A 20,000-nucleotide genomic window follows, 5' to 3' on the forward strand; every position below is an offset into this window, starting at 1 on the left:
ACGGAACCCATATTAAACTCTCTCCTTTATTTATGTGTGTTGTGTTTGTATGTGGTATAGGCATGTAAAGGCAGTGTCTAGGGTTCATTGGTTATGAGTGTGTGTGATTTGTAGTTGTTTTCAGAGAAAGTGGTAATAGGAATAGTAATAGAGGGAGTAGTTTTAGTAGTAGCAAGAGTGATGTTATATGTATTATGGTTTTTTTATAGCTATATTTTATTTTTAACTATTCATTTTTTATTACTACTTTTGCAGAATTTACTCTCAATTCTTTTTTTTCCACATTTCTGGGGGATCAGCTCTTCTGCTGGTGCTTGTCCATGCTGCCCTGTATCTTTGACATTCTTCTTACATCCTTTATTTACTTGTGTGTAAGATCCTATGGTGCATTTTCCCAACTATTGCTGTTGATCTTCCTTTGCTACCCATGGCTATGCATTGGCATTTGTTTTAGACCTGTATTTACCCTCCTGAAGACCACCTTTCCTGATTTCTTTAGGATGTTTTTCCACTTCTTATTGTAAAACCCTTTTCTTCTTCATGTTGTGTACTGAATCATTCCACAAATTTGTTCCTTTGTCCTATGCCATTCATTTTCCATTTTGTTTTCTCTGATATTCTGTCCCCTGATATTTTGATAGTACTTTTCCCGTCACACTGCACTTTCACCTTTACAGTTGTCTCCTCAAATCCTCCTGTTTCAGTCTCCATCACACAATCACAAGGGAAAACCTTTGTGCTGTTTTCCTTTTCCTGGCAGTTACTGACAGGCACCAATATTCTCCCTATAAAAACCTTGCAGTCCTTCCACATAAAATAAAATCTACCTGACTTAATGTTCCTTTGTTGCTGGAGGTTCTATATTGGTTAACTTTTTTTTGTGTTTGTATCTTTTATGCTCAGATCAAAGGCCATAGTGTAATCTGCAACATTTTCTTCTGCATTCCCAATGGCCATTAAGCTCTTTCCCTCCCACATTTTTATCGTAATGTGTCCATTAAAGTCAGATCCAGTAATTTCCCTAACCTCTTTAGTGCTAAAAAGCATTATGGTTACAGGAATTTGAATTAGAGGCACAGTGCTTCATCATTCTCTTTTCCTTAGTATCTCATAACCACATAAATAACTGACCCCTAGTAGTAAAAACTGACAGGGAATAAATAAATTGCCACTACCTCCAACAGGTCAGGCCTGTCATCAGACTCTGACACCGAGGTTGTGTTTGAGGTGAGTGGCGAGGAGTGTGGCGTCCAAGGTCCCCTGAGACGCAAAACAGTTATCAAGGATGGACGCAGACCTGCAGTGGCAGCTTGGCATCGTTACTGGGTGAGTGTGGAAAGGATTTTCTGCGCTTGAGAGCTGGGTTGGTGGATGGAGGTTTGCCATCGTACACAGTTGTGGTGGACAGGGTTTGGGGGAAACTGGTGGTAGGGGAAGGGGCTTATCTTTAAGGGTCTATCTGTAATATTGTTTATCTCTATTATATGAGGAAGGGGTAACACTTTGTCCATGTCATGGAAATTACCATATTTTTTGCTCTCATTTGAGGAGAATAGAATTCTTGCTTGGCTCTTTTTCTTCCCCTCTTGTCATAAAAAAAAAAATACTTGCTGTAGCTGCAATGGCATACTGTATGTATGGTGATTTTAATGCAGTTAGCCAGAATGAAGGGAAAACAGAGCCGATGCAGCTGATGAAGCACCCAGTTATAGTTGTGTTTCTCTGCCCCTCACAGGTCCAGCTCTGGGGTGGAGCCCTTGTCTACTACCACCCCAAGAGCTTGACATCAAGAGGCCAAGAGAGGGCTGACTTCAAGACCTCTCCTTGCAAGCTCCAGCCTCTGGTTGGGCAGGCGGGGAAGCTCGTCCTGGTGGGACCACAGGATGCCCAATCCCAGCCTGACGTGTTCCAGGTTAGGGTGTATTCCTTGGTAATGTCATCACAACCTTTGTTTTTTATATGCCCACTTGTGCTCTTTTCCTTTGGGTGGTGGTGGCCCTGGGGATTTCTTCGGATTGCCTTGTCCATCGGTGGAAGGTAGTCCTCAGCACAAAATTGGCAGGTTTTTTTTTTTGTTTTGTTTTTTATGCCTGCACCTAACCTGCTTTAGAATAAGGTATGAATTAAAATGAATAAATCACTATGCATTATATGTAAACAAAGTTTTGATTTTCACATCCTCAGGCTAAGTACTCCTAAAGAAGGTACAAAAATCAAAATTTAAATATATATCCTGCATTGTGGAAGTGTTCATTTTTATTCATAGTTTATTTTACATTTGGCTCAGCTTGCCTTATTTTAGAGCTCTTACTTACCTATTATCATTTAAGTATTTCTAAGAGAAATTACAGAGTGGAAAGAATATTGGTATTGTTTATTGGCCTCATAACACATCTCTCACACCCTTATATTTTGCATGGGATGACATGTTGAGTACATGCATAGGAACCTTGTTTTGGGTTTCTTTCCACTTCAGTATTTGAAACCACCTGCTGGTGTTTGCCATAGTGTGACTCTCTGTTTGAATAAGGAATTCATATTGCATTTTAATCAGCATTTATAGACTGTCTGAAATTAAATACTTGCAGACTAATTTCACTCCTCATTCATACCGTTATCATTTTTGTACTGTTTTGCAAGGAAAAAAGAAGAAATAGGAGGAAAAAAATCTTAAACAAAATTCAGCAAAAGTACAGTAAGGAAGGATGAACATTATTTCTTTAGTGATATCTATGATGACTATGCTATACCTCCTCTTAATTTCATTAGCAACATCTATTCTTCAAGTTCACCATACCCAAGTTGCAGGGCAAAATTATGCTGTGGTTGTGAGACTATATACTTTAACTGCCTTAGCTGTATGGAAGCTCTGTGTAAGAGACAGATTGTATTTCTAATATTTTGCATTGTCACAAAAGCAGTAAAGCTGATCAAGGTGTCAAAAATGTTTATATATTCATACATTAACTCTTAACCTTTTGATTAGAAGCCCAGGATTCCTTAAGAATCCAGAGGGACTCACTGGACCTGTCACCCTATTGGAAAAGACAGATCACATATATATATTTGACTGGAATTTCCCTTGAACAACAATGCCCCAAAGCCAGTGTTCTGGCTTGAGGTAGGGTGGCTTTCAGGACTGATCCAATATCCAGTGTACTAAAAGAATCAGGAAAAATAAAAGACTGCAGTGATACTTTATATGCGTCATCTTTTCACTTGACTATACTCCAAACATTGTTATAATTACTGGTTTGCTACTTTACTTTACTTTTCAAATCACAAATAACAGTTTCTTTAGCAAGTTTTAAAAGTAGAGATGACTGCTATACTCTTCTAAGGGTTCTGGTATATTCATATGCTGGACTTGGTTTCTAGTAATGAAGGGTATTGAATCACATATCAGTCCCTCCATGGAAGAGTGCTACAGTGTTTCACATATGTTGGTTGAGTCCTTTATTTCTTATTATGTCTGTACTGATATGTTATATTAAGATAAGTTATTTGTTTATTAAACTGAGTGATTTGAATTTTAATGCCAAATAATGCTGTTTCCCCCAATTTAGTTGATTGCCTTAAATGAAATCTTGTTGCTTTGGCTATTCCTGATAAACGATTATGGGTCAGTCTTTTTCTGTGTATGACTTCTTTTATGATCTTAATGATGATATCCACACTCATAATAGTGTCTCTAACTTGACTAATTGTACATACTTTTTTAGTTTCCCTTGCTCCCATCATTGTTCTTAACATGGATATAGACAGAATGACTGAATAACTCTAGTAAGTGCATTACTTACTGTCATTTCATTATTTAGAGGATTTCTTAACATCTTTGCATCCATTTTTTACAGCTTTCAGACCCAGCGAAAGCAACTATATACAAGTTCCGAGCACCCTCTGTGTCTGCTGCCAAGTCCTGGATTTCCAACCTTCAGCAGGCTCTGACAGAGAACACTCAGAGACCCCCAGAGAACCTCATTACTTTCGAGTAATGGCACAGTTGGTCTGGGATCATTATCTAAAGACGTTTGTTTTTCTTGGCTGAAGTGGAGGAGGTGGTCAAGAGGTTTCACGCACAGGTCCATACCTCAAGTACTCAGCGATGCAGACTAGAAAAAATGTGTCCAGAAGAATCAGCTGGGGAAAGCTCAATGTGTGTGTGATTCTGTGGTTGTAAAGCGTTGAAATATAGAGACCAATTGAGATTTGGGAACCTCATCTTAAAGCCAAAAGGATATAACTTATTTACACAATAAGACAGATGTTAAAAACATGACAAAAAGATAAATGACTATTCAGTGGGGGAAAAAAAGTGGTTCTGTGTGTGAAAGATGGAAGACATATACCAAAATTCCCCACATGTTTATATTGAAAAGAAAAAAGAAAAACAAAGAAAGACAGGTAAGATAGAAAAAGGAAATTTCCCCTCTCTTTTGTGCACTTATCCTGCATGAACAGTAAAACCTGGGGAGAAAAAAGTGTCTTGTGTGAAGAAGAAGAAGAAGAAGGAGAAGAAGAAGTGAAATCACTATTGCCTCAGTTCTTGCCTTTTAACCATTGACAATGTCCAAAAAAAGTCTAATGTTAAGTCACATTCAGCCCTTTGCTTTGGGTGTCTCTTAGCCCTTCAGAACGAGGCTTGTGAACAACTGTCATAACAGCAGCTCCTAGTCGTGAAAGACCTGCAGATTACTATGTATATACTGATACTTGAACCACATTCATTATCCCAGAAGGAAGTGTCTTCAACCATTTGAAGACATTTGTAGGGTTTCACTATATCCAGACCTGGATAGGCCTGCTACGGAGTTTTATTTTTAATTTTGTTTCCCCGGTTACTTTAGCCTTTATCCCCTGCCCCCCCCCCCCTTACCCCACACAGTCCATGCCATAGATGGTGCTGCATCGTAACTGTCACTGACATGAACAGAAGTCTAGTCTGTATATTACAATCTACTGCCAAAGGAATTAGGGTGGAATGTGCAGAGCGAGTTGTATGTCTAAAAATAACAGGAAAAGGGAAAAATATATATGAAAGAGGACACATTTTTAATGCAGGGGTATATTAATTTTTTTATCTTTATTTACCTTTTCATTAGTATATAGAGATGTCTTAAACTGTGATTTTTTTTTTTTTTTTTGTTGATGCTGGTTCTAAAAAAAAGGTTAAATTAAATACACACTTCATGCAGTGGTAATAGAGTCCAGGAATGTTCTATGGAGAATGCAATCTTAAAAATTATATTTGAATTTAAACCTCTTATTTTATTTTTATTTTATTATTATTATTATTTTTTTTTTATTATTAATATATATTTTTTTTTACTTACTAGGTCTTGTTATTGAGAGCCACCAAGTTATTTATACAAAGCTCATCCAAATAAAATCATGAGATTAAATAGATTGCTCACAGTTCAAGAAAATATTTTTAGGGATCATATGAAGGCTTAAAAGAAGGATTTCTTACATGACTGAAAAAGTTGCTTCTGTATCATTCTTGTATTATTGGGTATATATGTGTGGCTACGTACTTGCACATATAAACAAACATACAGACATATAGACACAAATTATGCTTCATTTTATGCACATACACATTTTTATATAATACTACATGCGCACGTGCGCAAACACCCACACTCACTCACTCACTCACTCACTCACTCACTCACTCACTCACTCACTCACTCACTCACTCACTCACTCACTCACTCACTCACTCACACACACACACACACACACACACACACACACACACACACACACACACACACACACACACACACACACACACACACACACACACACACAAGGAGAAACTTTTATAAATGTGCATTTATGTAGGTGTGTATGCTTTATGAATATTATATTCTGTATGAAGCAGATGGTTAAAACTGTCTCCATCAGTTCCTTTTTTATAAAAAAGAAAAAAGAAATGAAGGAGTGAAGTTGAAGAAACTGTGGCTGCAGATTTGCTTCTGCCAACTCACATGCTGCAGGTTCATCCCGATTGCCCTTAGTTTACAAACAAAGCCAAGATGTTTTGCAATATTGCTACAAACAAATGGGCAGAAGTGACAAGGTCAGCTTCAGTTATGTCTTTGCATAGCATCAAAAGAATGAATAATCCACTTTTTATCCACATTTTTATGAATCACTGTTGGCAGCAATGAAGTTGCTGTTTCACACGTGCGCACAGGCATATGCACATGCACATACACAAGTACAAACACACATACATACAAGTATACATACATTATTAAGAAAAAGTAATAAGAAATGTTATTTTTAATCCTTTTTCAAATGGTGCATTGGTTATTAGCCACATTGCATTGCATCGTGTAAAAAAAATTCCCAAATTTAAGATCCCTCCGTTGAAAAACTGACCTTGGGAGAGGAGAGAGGGATTGAAATGTGTACCAAATTCAATGCTTTAAAGAGTCAGACAATAAACTCAAGAAATCAGCTTCTTAGCAAACTCGTAGATATAAGATTGTAGAGATGTCTAAGCATGTGTACGTGATGATGTTGGCACAATGCTTCCAATAATTTCAAGAAGGCGGCAAGTGATACTCGGCATCACAATACATAGCAGTAGACTTGTCAAAGTTGTCGTCATTGTTAGCTTCCAAAACACACCATAGGAAGAAGTAGTATGAAAACATGTTTCTACATAACCAAAGATTAAGAGGGCTTTTGATTTTCTTTTTGTCATTATTATTTTTTTCTTTTCTTTTGACAGAGAACACACCATTCACAAACAATTTAGGTACAGTAACTTATTTCCAGGTGCATCATATGGCAACACTTGATCTTGTTGTACTTGTAAACAATTTGATTTCATTTTAGGCTGTGAAATATATAATGTAAAGTTTTTGATGTGCAACCCTGTCTAGCACTGTGTGGATGAGTGGTTCCTGATGAAATGTTTGCATTGGAAATTCTTAACTAGTAACTAAGCAAATCTAAGTAAATTTTTTTCTTTTTTTTCAAATAAACAGACCAAATATATATCAGCAATTTTGATGTTTCATAGTGTTTGCAAAGTGTTTTTTAATGTGGATAAGGATTGTGATGGTCCTTAAGCAACACTGTAAAAGACTTGCCATTTCTGGGAAATCTGAAATACTCATTCCAAACTCTATCAAGTGATGTGCAAAACCCAGTATTATTATTGTTGTTCATGTTTATGATTTACACATATATCTCTTGTATATATATACATACAGTATTTGCACAGATGGTTTTTCATAACATTACTCTTTTTAATGTATAGATTTGGTCAAAAAGAAAAAGAGAGAAAGAGAGAGAGAGAGAGAGAGAGAGAGAGAGAGAGAGAGAGAGAGAGAGAGAGAGAGAGAGAGAGAGAGAGAGAGAGAGAGAGAGAGAGAGAGAGAGAGAGAGGAAGAAAGTATGAAAGAAAGAAAGAAAATTAATTGTATTGCTTCCAGTATGTTGCTAGACACAAAAATATTTAGCTTAAGCAGTTAGTAATGGCAATTGAAAAATGACATGAAGATGTGCACTTGTAACATATCGCATGCTTTTACATATACTTGTAACATATTGATTTCAATATGAACTCCGCTGCGAGATGTGTTCAGAAGTTAGTGGACACAGATTATGAAGAGCGGTCATAATTTACTTGAATAATGAGTGCTCTTAAGTTTGTAGCAATAAAATATTGATCTTTGTGCATATTAAATCTTTGATTTATACAACCCTGTTGTGTGTTTGTTGGTGTCTTTGAAATTTAATCTTAATTCCGCCCTATCCTATGCCCATTGTTGTTGTGGGGGGCTTAGGAGACGGAGCCTGGGAACCAGTGCTGGGGATCACCCCTGCCTTGGGCCTCAGTCCTCGATTCAACTAATTTTGCAGGGTATTTTCTTCTTTCCCCTTCAGTTTTTTTTTTTCTCTTCTCCAACCCCTTCTACTATCCACTTCATAAGGTGTGAGAGCCGTGTTGAGTGGATGAAAGGCTGACTTTGTACAAGCCATGAACTTCCTGATGGTGCCATAGGTATGGTATTCCCCTGTTTAGGTCTCTAGCCCTTACCCCTCAGGGTCCCTTCAAGGGGACCCTGAGGGGTGGACCATTTCTTTCCCCAAAATACTCCAGGCTTATCATGGCCAGGAATGAAGACTTTGCACCCCTACTGAGGGGCATTGAGGCTTGCCCCTTTATCAGCTAGCCCCACAGATTTAAATTCTCCCAATGCCCCAACCCCAGGCTCTCCTTTGACCATGACTCTGAACACTGTTACTACTACCCCATCCTCAGTCCAGTCCAAATTGTCCACCCAGGTCATTATACAATTTTCAGAAAAAATTCCTCCTCTCCCATCATCTATTTCTCTCCTTCATCCCTACAGCTTTCTTCATCCACTACTCCCTCCTCCCTTCTTACTACTCTGCAGCCTTATTATCCACCTCTCCACAATACTCCCTCTGTCAACACTACTCCTTCTTCCACATGTCCCCGCCCTTCTACTAAACCCACTTCTACAAACCTTTTGAATACTTTGTTTAGCCCAGCCAAATGGGAACGACTTTCTTTGATGACACTCTTCTTCCATCAATGCCTCCAAAAACAAGTAGGCAAAGTTTCCCACCTTGTCACAGCTACATTCAAATTCAAAGCTAAAGGAATATCAACTTCAACTGACTTCACAAGCAAACCCATTCCTGCCCAGCCCATCACCTGACTTCACAAGCAAACCCATTCCTGCCCAGCCCATCACCTGACTTCACAAGCAAACCCATTCCTGCCCAGCCCATCACCTGACTTCACAAGCCAACCCATTCCTGCCCAGCCCATCACCTGACTTCACAAGCCAACCCCTTCCTGCCCAGCCCATCACCTGACTTCACAAGCCAACCCATTCCTGCCCAGCCCATCACCTGACTTCACAAGCCAACCCCTTCCTGCCCAGCCCATCACCTGACTTCACAAGCCAACCCCTTCCTGCCCAGCCCATCACCTGACTTCACAAGCCTTCCCCTTCCTGCCCAGCCCATCACCTGACTTCACAAGCCAACCCCTTCCTGCCCAGCCCATCACCTGACTTCACAAGCCAACCCCTTCCTGCCCAGCCCATCACCTGACTTCACAAGCCAACCCCTTCCTGCCCAGCCCATCACCTGACTTCACAAGCCAACCCCTTCCTGCCCAGCCCATCACCTGACTTCACAAGCCAACCCCTTCCTGCCCAGCCCATCACCTGACTTCACAAGCCAACCCCTTCCTGCCCAGCCCATCACCTGACTTCACAAGCCAACCCCTTCCTGCCCAGCCCATCACCTGACTTCACAAGCCAACCCCTTCCTGCCCAGCCCATCACCTGACTTCACAAGCCAACCCCTTCCTGCCCAGCCCATCACCTGACTTCACAAGCCAACCCATTCCTGCCCAGCCCATCACCTGACTTCACAAGCCAACCCCTTCCTGCCCAGCCCATCACCTGACTTCACAAGCCAACCCATTCCTGCCCAGCCCATCACCTGACTTCACAAGCCAACCCCTTCCTGCCCAGCCCATCACCTGACTTCACAAGCCAACCCCTTCCTGCCCAGCCCATCACCTGACTTCACAAGCCAACCCCTTCCTGCCCAGCCCATCACCTGACTTCACAAGCCAACCCCTTCCTGCCCAGCCCATCACCTGACTTCACAAGCCAACCCCCTTCCTGCCCAGCCCATCACCTGACTTCACAAGCCAACCCCTTCCTGCCCAGCCCATCACCTGACTTCACAAGCCAACCCCTTCCTGCCCAGCCCATCACCTGACTTCACAAGCCAACCCCTTCCTGCCCAGCCCATCACCTGACTTCACAAGCCAACCCATTCCTGCCCAGCCCATCACCTGACTTCACAAGCCAACCCCTTCCTGCCCAGCCCATCACCTGACTTCACAAGCCAACCCATTCCTGCCCAGCCCATCACCTGACTTCACAAGCCAACCCCTTCCTGCCCAGCCCATCACCTGACTTCACAAGCCAACCCCTTCCTGCCCAGCCCATCACCTGACTTCACAAGCCAACCCCTTCCTGCCCAGCCCATCACCTGACTTCACAAGCCAACCCCTTCCTGCCCAGCCCATCACCTGACTTCACAAGCCAACCCCTTCCTGCCCAGCCCATCACCTGACTTCACAAGCCAACCCCTTCCTGCCCAGCCCATCACCTGACTTCACAAGCCAACCCATTCCTGCCCAGCCCATCACCTGACTTCACAAGCCAACCCCTTCCTGCCCAGCCCATCACCTGACTTCACAAGCCAACCCATTCCTGCCCAGCCCATCACCTGACTTCACAAGCCAACCTATTCCTGCCCAGCCCATCACCTGACTTCACAAGCCAACCCCTTCCTGCCCAGCCCATCACCTGACTTCACAAGCCAACCCCTTCCTGCCCAGCCCATCACCTGACTTCACAAGCCAACCCATTCCTGCCCAGCCCATCACCTGACTTCACAAGCCAACCCCTTCCTGCCCAGCCCATCACCTGACTTCACAAGCCAACCCCTTCCTGCCCAGCCCATCACCTGCATCTCGGACTGTGATACACCATTCCCTCTGAGGCCCTCCTAATCCCTTGCTCTTTCTTGTTGTGGGGAGGGCTTAGGAGCCGGAGACTGGAGCCTAATGTGGGGGATCACTCTACCTTGGACCTCAGCCCTTGCCTCAACTAATTTTGCATTGTCTTTTCTTCTCCCCCTTTCCTTTCCTTCCCTTCATCATCATCATCCTCTTCTGTCCATTTCCTAAGGTGTGGGAGTCGTGCTGAAAGGATGAAAGTCTGGCTTTGTTTCAGCCATGACACGGTATTCCCTTGGTTAATTGTTTGGCCGTTCCCCTCATGTGGACCCTGAGGAATAGACCATTTCCTGTCCCCATTTATTTCAGGCTTACCATGACCAATAATGAAGACATTTTTCCCTTATTAGTGGCATTAAGTATCAAGTAGCCTATCTAAATTTGATCTCATTGGTTTCCCAACCCTTGCGACTGATACTAATACCCCCTCCTCGATGTATGTGATCTACTCTATCCATTCCAAATTATCCACCCAGGTCATTGCTCATCCCTCAGAAAACACCCCTTCCTCTCTCCCAACTTCCTCCACTACATCTTCTACTGCACAGTCTTCTTCAGTGTCTACCCCCTCCCCCCTCATTACTACTCTTCATCCTTATTGTCCTCTTCCACACCATCCATCTTCCTCCTGCCCTCGTCCTTCTACTGCTTCCACCTCTACACACCCTTTGTGTAGTTGGGATAGATTCTTTGGTATTCCACCTACAGCCCTGCACTCTGACAATACCCTTCTCTTCCAAAAACAGGTAGGCAAAGTTTCCTTTTGCAGTTGTTCTGATCATTCACTATCTACCCTGACTGACCTCACTGGCAAACATATTCCTCCTCAACCTCACTCCTCCCTTAATACTTGTACCAGAAATGTTTCCGTCTCTCCGACTGATTGTCCTATCTACAAGGATTGGTCAGACTGTAAAATGACTTGTTCGCAAGCCTCATCAACTAGGATGCAGTGGTACACTCTTGCTCTCAACCACTGGGAATAAGAGTGCAAGTCTTGTTAAAACCACCTTCCTGAACTGTTATACGACTTTAATCAACTAACCCCCTCTTTAACCTTCTCACTGTTACACCCTTCTATTGTGATGTCTAGCACATTTATCTTCCTTGGTAATCATTAACCATTCTCTCTTAATCATGAGAGTAAATAGTATGATTAACAATTTAAAGATGTTGAACAATTTCATATATATATATATATATATATATATATATATATTTACCTATACACATTGGGCAATGGGTATGTGCCAAATGTATTAAGGCAGAGAGAAAAGTTGATTTAGAGTAGGTGAGTCTTGTTGTCTGCATGATAAACAGACAGGAAATGGGGCCTTTTTTACATGGTTATCAAAAATAAAAACACTCTCATAAGTATATGAAAAGCCCAATATGAACATTTTATAAATAACCCAAATAGTAAACAGAGTGCATCTTTACAAAATGTATTCATATGTTGCTAAATACTTGCTTGTGATATGAGAATAATCTTAAAGATGATTTAATCGATAAGTAGGAGCTCCTACACAGAGTGGGATACAAAAATACAGGTGTTTGTGCACATGGCTACAAGGGCACGATTGACTCTTTTGATACTCAGTTAAATATCATCATCATTGGGGAGCTAACGCCGGCGGGGGCGCATAGCTGTATCCACCTTTCGCTTCCACCTACGAGGGTCTATCAAGGCAAGCCGCCAGGCAGGGGCCCGGCCCATCTCTAGCTCCTCACGACAAGTTTAATCGATTTTCCCAAGCCACGACTTCCTCGGTCGTCCCACAGGCCTCTTCCACCCAGGGTTGTCTGGAACAGAGACAACCTGGTGGGCAGGGTCATCCTGTGGGAATCACAAGAAGCACAAGATGGCGTCCAGGTTTCACTCCCATATAGTAAAACTGGAAGTATCGGGCCTTGAAGACACGTAGCTTGGTCCTTCTGCACAGTTACGGGCATCTCCAAATACTCTTGTCGATGCTGCCAGGCCAATCCGGGTACTGACTTCCTGGTCTAACAGCCCGGAGTCATGAACTGGAGTGACCTCTACTACCGTGGGTTGAAGTCTGCTGGAGATGGTGGCCATCGCTGCAGCCCGACCAGTAATAAGTGTAGCCACCCACACTAATTGTGCAGCTGCCAGGTCTTGTCACCTCCGAGAAAGCAGCCACCTCAACTCTCAGCTGCTTCAGCTCACTCGACAGTAGTGGTAACAAGGAACGGACATTCCAAGCCCCCACCCTGACAGCCCGCCTGAGGTCTAACCTCGGGCAGTCACTCCAGGTGGGCGCCACCTCTGCCACCCCTACCGACCCCGCCCCATATAGAGGGGGTTGGCCGGCTGCAGGTCCCATAATCCACCTGCGGGGTTCCCGGGGGCTTTCCCCCACAAGCCTCACGCCAGGTTGGCGGCCGCCGGGATGCAGATGGGACGACGGGTAACCCCCACTCCCTACCCAAGTCCCAGCGGTCACCAACCCAGAGGAACCCACAGCCCTTCGTACTTACTGGGTAGGAGGGACATTTTTCTTTTCTTTTCTTTTCTTTTCTTTTCTTTTCTTTTCTTTTCTTTTCTTTTCTTTTCTTTTCTTTTCTTTTCTTTTCTTTTCTTTTCTTTTCTTTTCTTTTCTTTTCTTTTCTTTTCTTTTCTTTTCTTTTCTTTTCTTTTCTTTTCTTTTCTTTTCTTTTCTTTTCTTTTCTTTTCTTTTCTTTTCTTTTCTTTTCTTTTCTTTTCTTTAGGAGGCAGACTGGCAAGGCCTGCCTCCCCACAGTCGCCCATTAACCCCAGGGGGCAGGAGTTCGTACGGAGCCAGGGCGTGTCCACACGCCGGTGGGCCATGACTCCGTACCTTTAGGGCCTCTTAATAATATCGTTTTCCAATTTATTTCCCATATGCTGCTCCAAGAGCCTCCACAGTTCAGCCTAGGACCGCAAGGTACCTAGTTTCCATGGGTGGCCACGAGGAGGCACTACAGAAGTCTTGATGATGGATAGGCTATGAGCTGGCAGGGGAGTCTTATGCATAGCTGCTCCCTTTTCGCACCAGGCTAGCCAGCGGTGGCAGCTGCACGCGAGAAGGTCTGCAAAGCACTTAACATTATCTAGGCTACCACACTATCCCTTCACATCACCCTGAGCATGAAGCACCCACTCAGTTAATCAGTTCACTGGTAATCATGCTGCTTGTATATTATTATCTTGCATCTTGCAAGTAAGTACTGACCGTCCACAAAGTAGCAAGTGACAGGTTAGACACGCTTCAGTGATAGATCCAAGTAAACCATGACCAACCCTCCAATGACGATCTTTGCTCGCATTTTCTGAAGACATCTGTCAATCAAGACAAAGGGGGTGGGGTGGTAGGTTAGGCCGAGCTGTGGCCAACTCATTGAGAAAGCCTTCAAGTGTTCTGCTTCTGGGTCAGGTTTCCAGGAACAAAAGCGAGGTATTTGCTTATTTATTTTGGAAGCAAATAGATCAATTGTTTGGACTCCAAAGTTTACCCAAAGTTATCAAAAAAATGTCATTTAATATCCATTCATATTTATCATTAAACTTTAGAAATGCAGCGTCTGCCATTTAAAATTTACCAGGTACATGGAAGCATGTAGTCCAAGCATCAGGTACTACACACCATTCCCAAATCTCAAGGCAGATATCATTACATTTTGCGGACTTCGTGTCAACCATGTCATTCAAATAGTTTACTGCCGTCGTTTTATCACAAATTACTTAAATGTGTTTTCCTCTGATCTGATGTGCAAATGCTTTCACTGCCAGTAAGATGGCTGTGATTTCTTTTGGGTGGATGTGCAATTCTTTTTCTTTTATTGACCATCTTCCATTGATTTTTTGATGATTTAGGTAACCACCCCAACCTAAATTCGACTCATCATTATACAATTCTCTTCCCGTGCCTAAATATTTTCCTGTCTTGCACTGCATGTGATAGATCCACCAAGCCGGATCTGATTTCATTTCATATGCGATAACAATCCATTTGTCAAAGTTACCTTTCTCTTTCTCTACTGCAGTTTCCCATTTCTACTGCTGGCATTATACAAATATACATTGTCTTCGGATGGCAAAGTGCAACCATGTCCAGAATATGGGGATCGCTGGTCATTTTACGCCAGCCAGTCCACCAGCTTCAAATTCCTTACCCCGATTGTTTTGAACATATGCAAATCTTGTTTTATTGCAAGGAGTTCTGCTTGCACTATTTCTGTTTCGTCCAGGCATTTCCATATTGCTATTTTTTGTCTTGGATATATGTGGCTGCAGAGGTAGGATTTGAAGATGCTTGTTTCATGTTGATTCTCTTTGAGCATTTGATTTTTTAATTATAACGTAGATGCACATAAACACATATCTATGTAACCATGTAAATATGCATAATGTATATTATTCACTTATTTACTCAATGATTTTTTTTTTTTTTTTTTTAATTATATTTGCTTTTAAGTTTGTTATCACCCACCGGCGGTGAAATGACATCAGTTCAGCCTTTGCAAAGAAGTAAATTGACATTCACTACTTTATTTATTTGTTTGTTGATTTTAATACGATCAATTGATGAAACAAACAAATTAGAAAAACAAAGAACTATTCCACTGTAATCTTGAAGAAAACAATTGGGAGAGAAAGTGCCAGCCGCCTGTGAGGCCGCGTCGAGAGCGGACGCGAGAGTTTGTCGCTCTACAAACAGAAAAAAAAAAAACAGTCAGGTTTAATCATAGAAAGGAAAATGGCAGAGAAACCATCTCCCAAGGAGGAGGAAAGTGTAAAAAAAAAAAAGGCTTGTCGGTGCCCTAGAAGGCACTGAATGTCCCAGCCCGGACTGGCTCGAAGCAATGATAAGCGTGAGTAATTCTTTCCATATGTGCACAGGTTTGTAGTATTTATTTTTTTTTTTTTTCGTTAGTATTATGATTATTGATACTGTGGTTGGATTAGATTAGGGCGTATAGGCTAGGATAGGTTTGTAATTTTTGCTGAAAGCCGTAGTGGATTTCTGTTGGAAATTTCCCCCCCGAGAATATCACTTACTATAACTTTCTCTCCGCCACTCACCGCCGAACGGTCGTTTACAGCTAAACACTGCAAGAGCTGCACAAGTCAGGGTCAGTAAACAAACATACCAGAGGTGAATGGCCTCGCCCGGGTCGCCGCAACACGCCCCTTTAGTACTTGTGTGCTTAGTGTTTTCAGCCTTAAATTCTCTTTTCCTTTGATAGATCACGGAATGTCTCCCGGTATCCGTGTGGAGCGAAATCGTAAGAGTGGAAACTGCAGTCTGCTCGAACTCTGACGTCACCAAGTCGTATGGATATGTAAGATTGTGTGTGTGTGTGTGTGTAAATAAGTAAATTAATAATAAGATAAATATAGATATAAAGTCTGCCCACCCTCTCTCCACTCTTTGCCAATCTGTCCATGAAATACTCTCGAGCATGAGATCCTCCCTTCCATATCCCTTCAAGACCCTGGCCTCTCCTTTTTTTCGGGGGGGGGGGGGGGGGGAGAAATTCCCCCGCCTCTCGTTGCCAAAATGTTGCCCCCCCCTCCCTCCCGCTCACACAATGCGCGATGGGCCGTTGGCTTGTATTGTCAAGGTCCCCGGAAAGACCTGCTCTCATCGACAGCACTGAAGAAACAAGAATTATTTCGAAATTCCTTTGGAATCCGTGAAAAAAACGATTACTATCCCTGTGTTTTGTTTACTGTGATTTTATTGATATCATCATCGTCATCGTCATCACCATCATCATCATCATCATAATCATCGTCATCCTCATCATCATAATCATCATCATCATCATCATCATCATCATCATCATCATCATCATCATCATAATCATCATCATCATCATCATCATCATCATCATCATCATCATCATCATCATCATCATCATCATCATCATCATCATCATCATCATCATCATCATCATCATCATCATCATCATAATCATAATCATCATCATCATCATCATCATCATCATCATCATCATCATCATCATCATCATCATCATCATCATCATCATCATCATCATCATCATCATCATCATCATAATCATAATCATAATCATAATCATAATCATCATCATCATCATCATCATCATCATCATCATCATCATCATCATCATCATCATCGTCATCGTCATCGTCATCGTCATCGTCATCGTCATCGTCATCGTCATCGTCATCGTCATCGTCATCGTCATCGTCATCGTCATCGTCATCGTCATCGTCATCGTCATCGTCATCGTCATCGTCATCGTCATCGTCATCGTCATCGTCATCGTCATCGTCATCGTCATCGTCATCGTCATCGTCATCGTCATCGTCATCGTCATCGTCATCGTCATCGTCGTCATCGTCGTCATCGTCGTCATCGTCGTCATCGTCGTCATCGTCGTCATCGTCGTCATCGTCGTCATCGTCGTCATCCTCACCATCATTATTATTAATATTATTAATAATATTATTATTATTGTTGTTGTTGTTATTATTACTGCTATTATCATTATTATTATTATTATCATCATCATCATTATTATTGCTATTAGTACTATTATTGTTGTTGTTGTTATTGTTGTTATTATTGTTATTATTATTATCATCACCAATATTATTATTATTATAGTTATTATTATCATCATTATTATCACCATAATCATCTACAGAGAGAGAGTATGAGAGAATGGAAAGAGAGAAAGAGAGAAAGAAAGAGAAAGAGAGAGAGAGAGAGAGAAAGAGAGACGGAAGAGAGAGAGAAAGAGAAAGAGAGAGAGAGAGACGGAAGAGAGAGAGAGAGGCGGAAGAGAGTGAGAGAGACGGAAGAGAGAGAGAGAGACGGAAGAGAGAGAGAGAGACGGAAGAGAGAGAGAGAGACGGAAGAGAGAGAGAGAGACGGAAGAGAGAGAGAGAGACGGAAGAGAGAGAGAGAGACGGAAGAGAGAGAGAGAGACGGGAAGAGAGAGAGAGAGAGACGGAAGAGAGAGAGAGAGACGGAAGAGAGAGAGAGAGACGGAAGAGAGAGAGAGAGAGGACGGAAGAGAGAGAGAGAGGACGGAAGAGAGAGAGAGAGTCGGAAGAGAGAGAGGAGAGACGGAAAGAGAGAGAGAGACGGAAGAGAGAGAGAGACGGAGAGAGAGAAGAGAGAGAGAGAGAGACCGGAAGAGAGAGAGAGAGACGGAAGAGAGAGAGAAAGAGAAAGAGAGAGAGAAAGACCGAAGAGAGAGAGAGAGAGACGGAAGAGAGAGAGAAAGAGAAAGAGAGAGAGAAAGACCGAAGAGAGAGAGAGAGACGGAAGAGAGAGAGAGAGACGGAAGAGAGAGAGAGAGACGGAAGAGAGAGAGAGACGGAAGAGAGAGAGAGAGACGGAAAGAGAGAGAGAGACGGAAGAGAGAGAGAGAGACGGAAGAGAGAGAGAGAGACGGAAGAGAGAGAGAAAGAGAAAGAGAGAGAGAAAGACCGAAGAGAGAGAGAGAGACGGAAGAGAGAGAGAGAGAGAGACGGAAGAGAGAGAGAGAGACGGAAGAGAGAGAGAGAGACGGAAGAGAGAGAGAGAGACGGAAGAGAGAGAGAGAGACGGAAGAGAGATAGAGAGACGGAAGAGAGAGAGAAAGAGAAAGAGAGAGAGAAAGACCGAAGAGAGAAAGAGAGACGGAAGAGAGAGAGAGAGACGGAAGAGAGAGAGAGAGACGGAAGAGAGAGAGAGAGACGGAAGAGAGAGAGAGAGACGGAAGAGAGAGGGAGAGACGGAAGAGAGAGAGAAAGAGAAAGACCGAAGAGAGAGAGAGAGACGGAAGAGAGAGAGAGAGACGGAAGAGAGAGAGAGAGAGACGGAAGAGAGAGAGACGGAAGAGAGAGAGAAAGACCGAAGAGAGAGAGAGACGGAAGAGAGAGAGAAAGAGAAAGAGAGAGAGAGAGACGGAAGAGAGAGAGAAAGAGAAAGAGAGAGAGAGAGACGGAAGAGAGAGAGAAAGAGAAAGAGAGAGAGAGAGACGGAAGAGAGAGAGAAAGAGAAAGAGAGAGAGAGAGACGGAAGAGAGAGAGAGAGACGGAAGAGAGAGAGAAAGAGAAAGAGAGAGAGAGAGACAGAAGAGAGAGAGAAAGAGAAAGAGAGAGAGAGAGACGGAAGAGAGAGAGAGAGGCGGAAGAGGAAGCTCAGCCCAGCACAGCGGACCCCAAGCGAGGACAATCACTGAAGGGGAAATTAACAAGTGACGAGGAGCGGTTTGTTGTAGTAACCGACGCGTTGTGGCGGGCGGTCACCATAAGGTTCAGATTCCCTTTGAGATTAGCCTTTGTTGTCGCCTTTGTGGGCTCCTCCATGGCGACGTTTCGCGACATTCTTTGGATCATTTTTTCTGTGTATATGAAATTATCTTCTAATCGTGGTGGGCATACAGTCCTATTTTTAAAATTAACTCAAGAGGAACATACATCTAGGATAAAGAAAAAAAAAAAGAAGAAAAAAAACTCGCCGTAAAGAATGCAGCCATGAAACAACAAAAGTACAACAACTAAAACTGAAGCACCGTGACTTCTTGTCGCATGAAGTTGTTTGTGGAATCAATAATCGTGACTTGAAAACTCTCTCCCCTCCCGCCCCCAGCGAGTCGAGAAATCAGCCTGCAGTTTCAACAGGTGGAGCTCACTGCGCCCGGGGAGGGGAGAGTGAGGGGAAGGGGTGGGCGGAGAGAGGGAAGGGGGAGAGGAGAGGAAGAGGGGAGGGGAGGGGAGCATGTAAAGAGAACCAGAGGAGAACGGGAGAGTAAGGTGAGGGAAGGAGGGGGCGGGTAAGGGGAGCCAGGGGGTGAAGGGATGACGAGGGGAGGGGAGAAGGGGGGTGAGAGGGGAGCGTGAGGCGAGGAGAGGGAGGGGTAGGGGGCGGGTGAGGGGAGCGTGAGGCCCCCCGCGTCTCTTGCTCTGCAGCGTCGCCGCCCCAGTCCTCCAGTGGGCGCTCGGGTGAGGCGTCGCTCGGTCTCTGGCCCTTTATTTCTCTCTCTTGCTATTTGTCTTTCCCCCTTTTTTCTCATTATCACTTTGTGTGTGTAGTTTAGGCTCTGTCTCTTTCTCATTCTGTCTGTTTGGCCATCTGTCTGCCTGACTCACTCTCTCTCTCTCTCTCTCTCTCTCTCTCTCTCTCTCTCTCTCTCTCTCTCTCTCTCTCTCTCTCTCTCTCTCTCTCTCTCTCTCTCTCTCTCTCTCTCTCTCTCTCTTGTCTCCCTCTCATCTTTGTTTTCATACAATAGATCGATGTTCCTGACTATCAGTGTCAGAAATTCACGTGAAAATTTCTGGTAACTCGTGTTTGTTGTTCACTAATCGCCAAAACTCGAAACGTTTCGCATTCTGTTTTCACGTGTTTTCGTTGGTGACAGAACAGAAAATTGC

General features: G+C 43.1%; 1 protein-coding gene across 1 annotated transcript in view; it reads left to right on the forward strand.

Moving 5' to 3' along the window:
* The window catches only part of LOC125039716 (ras-specific guanine nucleotide-releasing factor RalGPS1-like), a gene marked incomplete in the record, with an annotated part of 30,363 nt that extends 25,853 nt beyond the window's left edge, over nucleotides 1-4,510 (forward strand). Inside the window, 3 exon segments of the mRNA XM_047633946.1 lie at nucleotides 1,185-1,326; nucleotides 1,736-1,912; nucleotides 3,855-4,510. Of these exon segments, the coding sequence (XP_047489902.1) occupies nucleotides 1,185-1,326; nucleotides 1,736-1,912; nucleotides 3,855-3,995 (460 nt within the window).
* Nucleotides 4,511-20,000: the final 15,490 nt, after the last annotated feature.

Source organism: Penaeus chinensis, chromosome 3, assembly GCF_019202785.1.
Source record: "Penaeus chinensis breed Huanghai No. 1 chromosome 3, ASM1920278v2, whole genome shotgun sequence".
Lineage (NCBI taxonomy): Eukaryota > Metazoa > Arthropoda > Malacostraca > Decapoda > Penaeidae > Penaeus > Penaeus chinensis.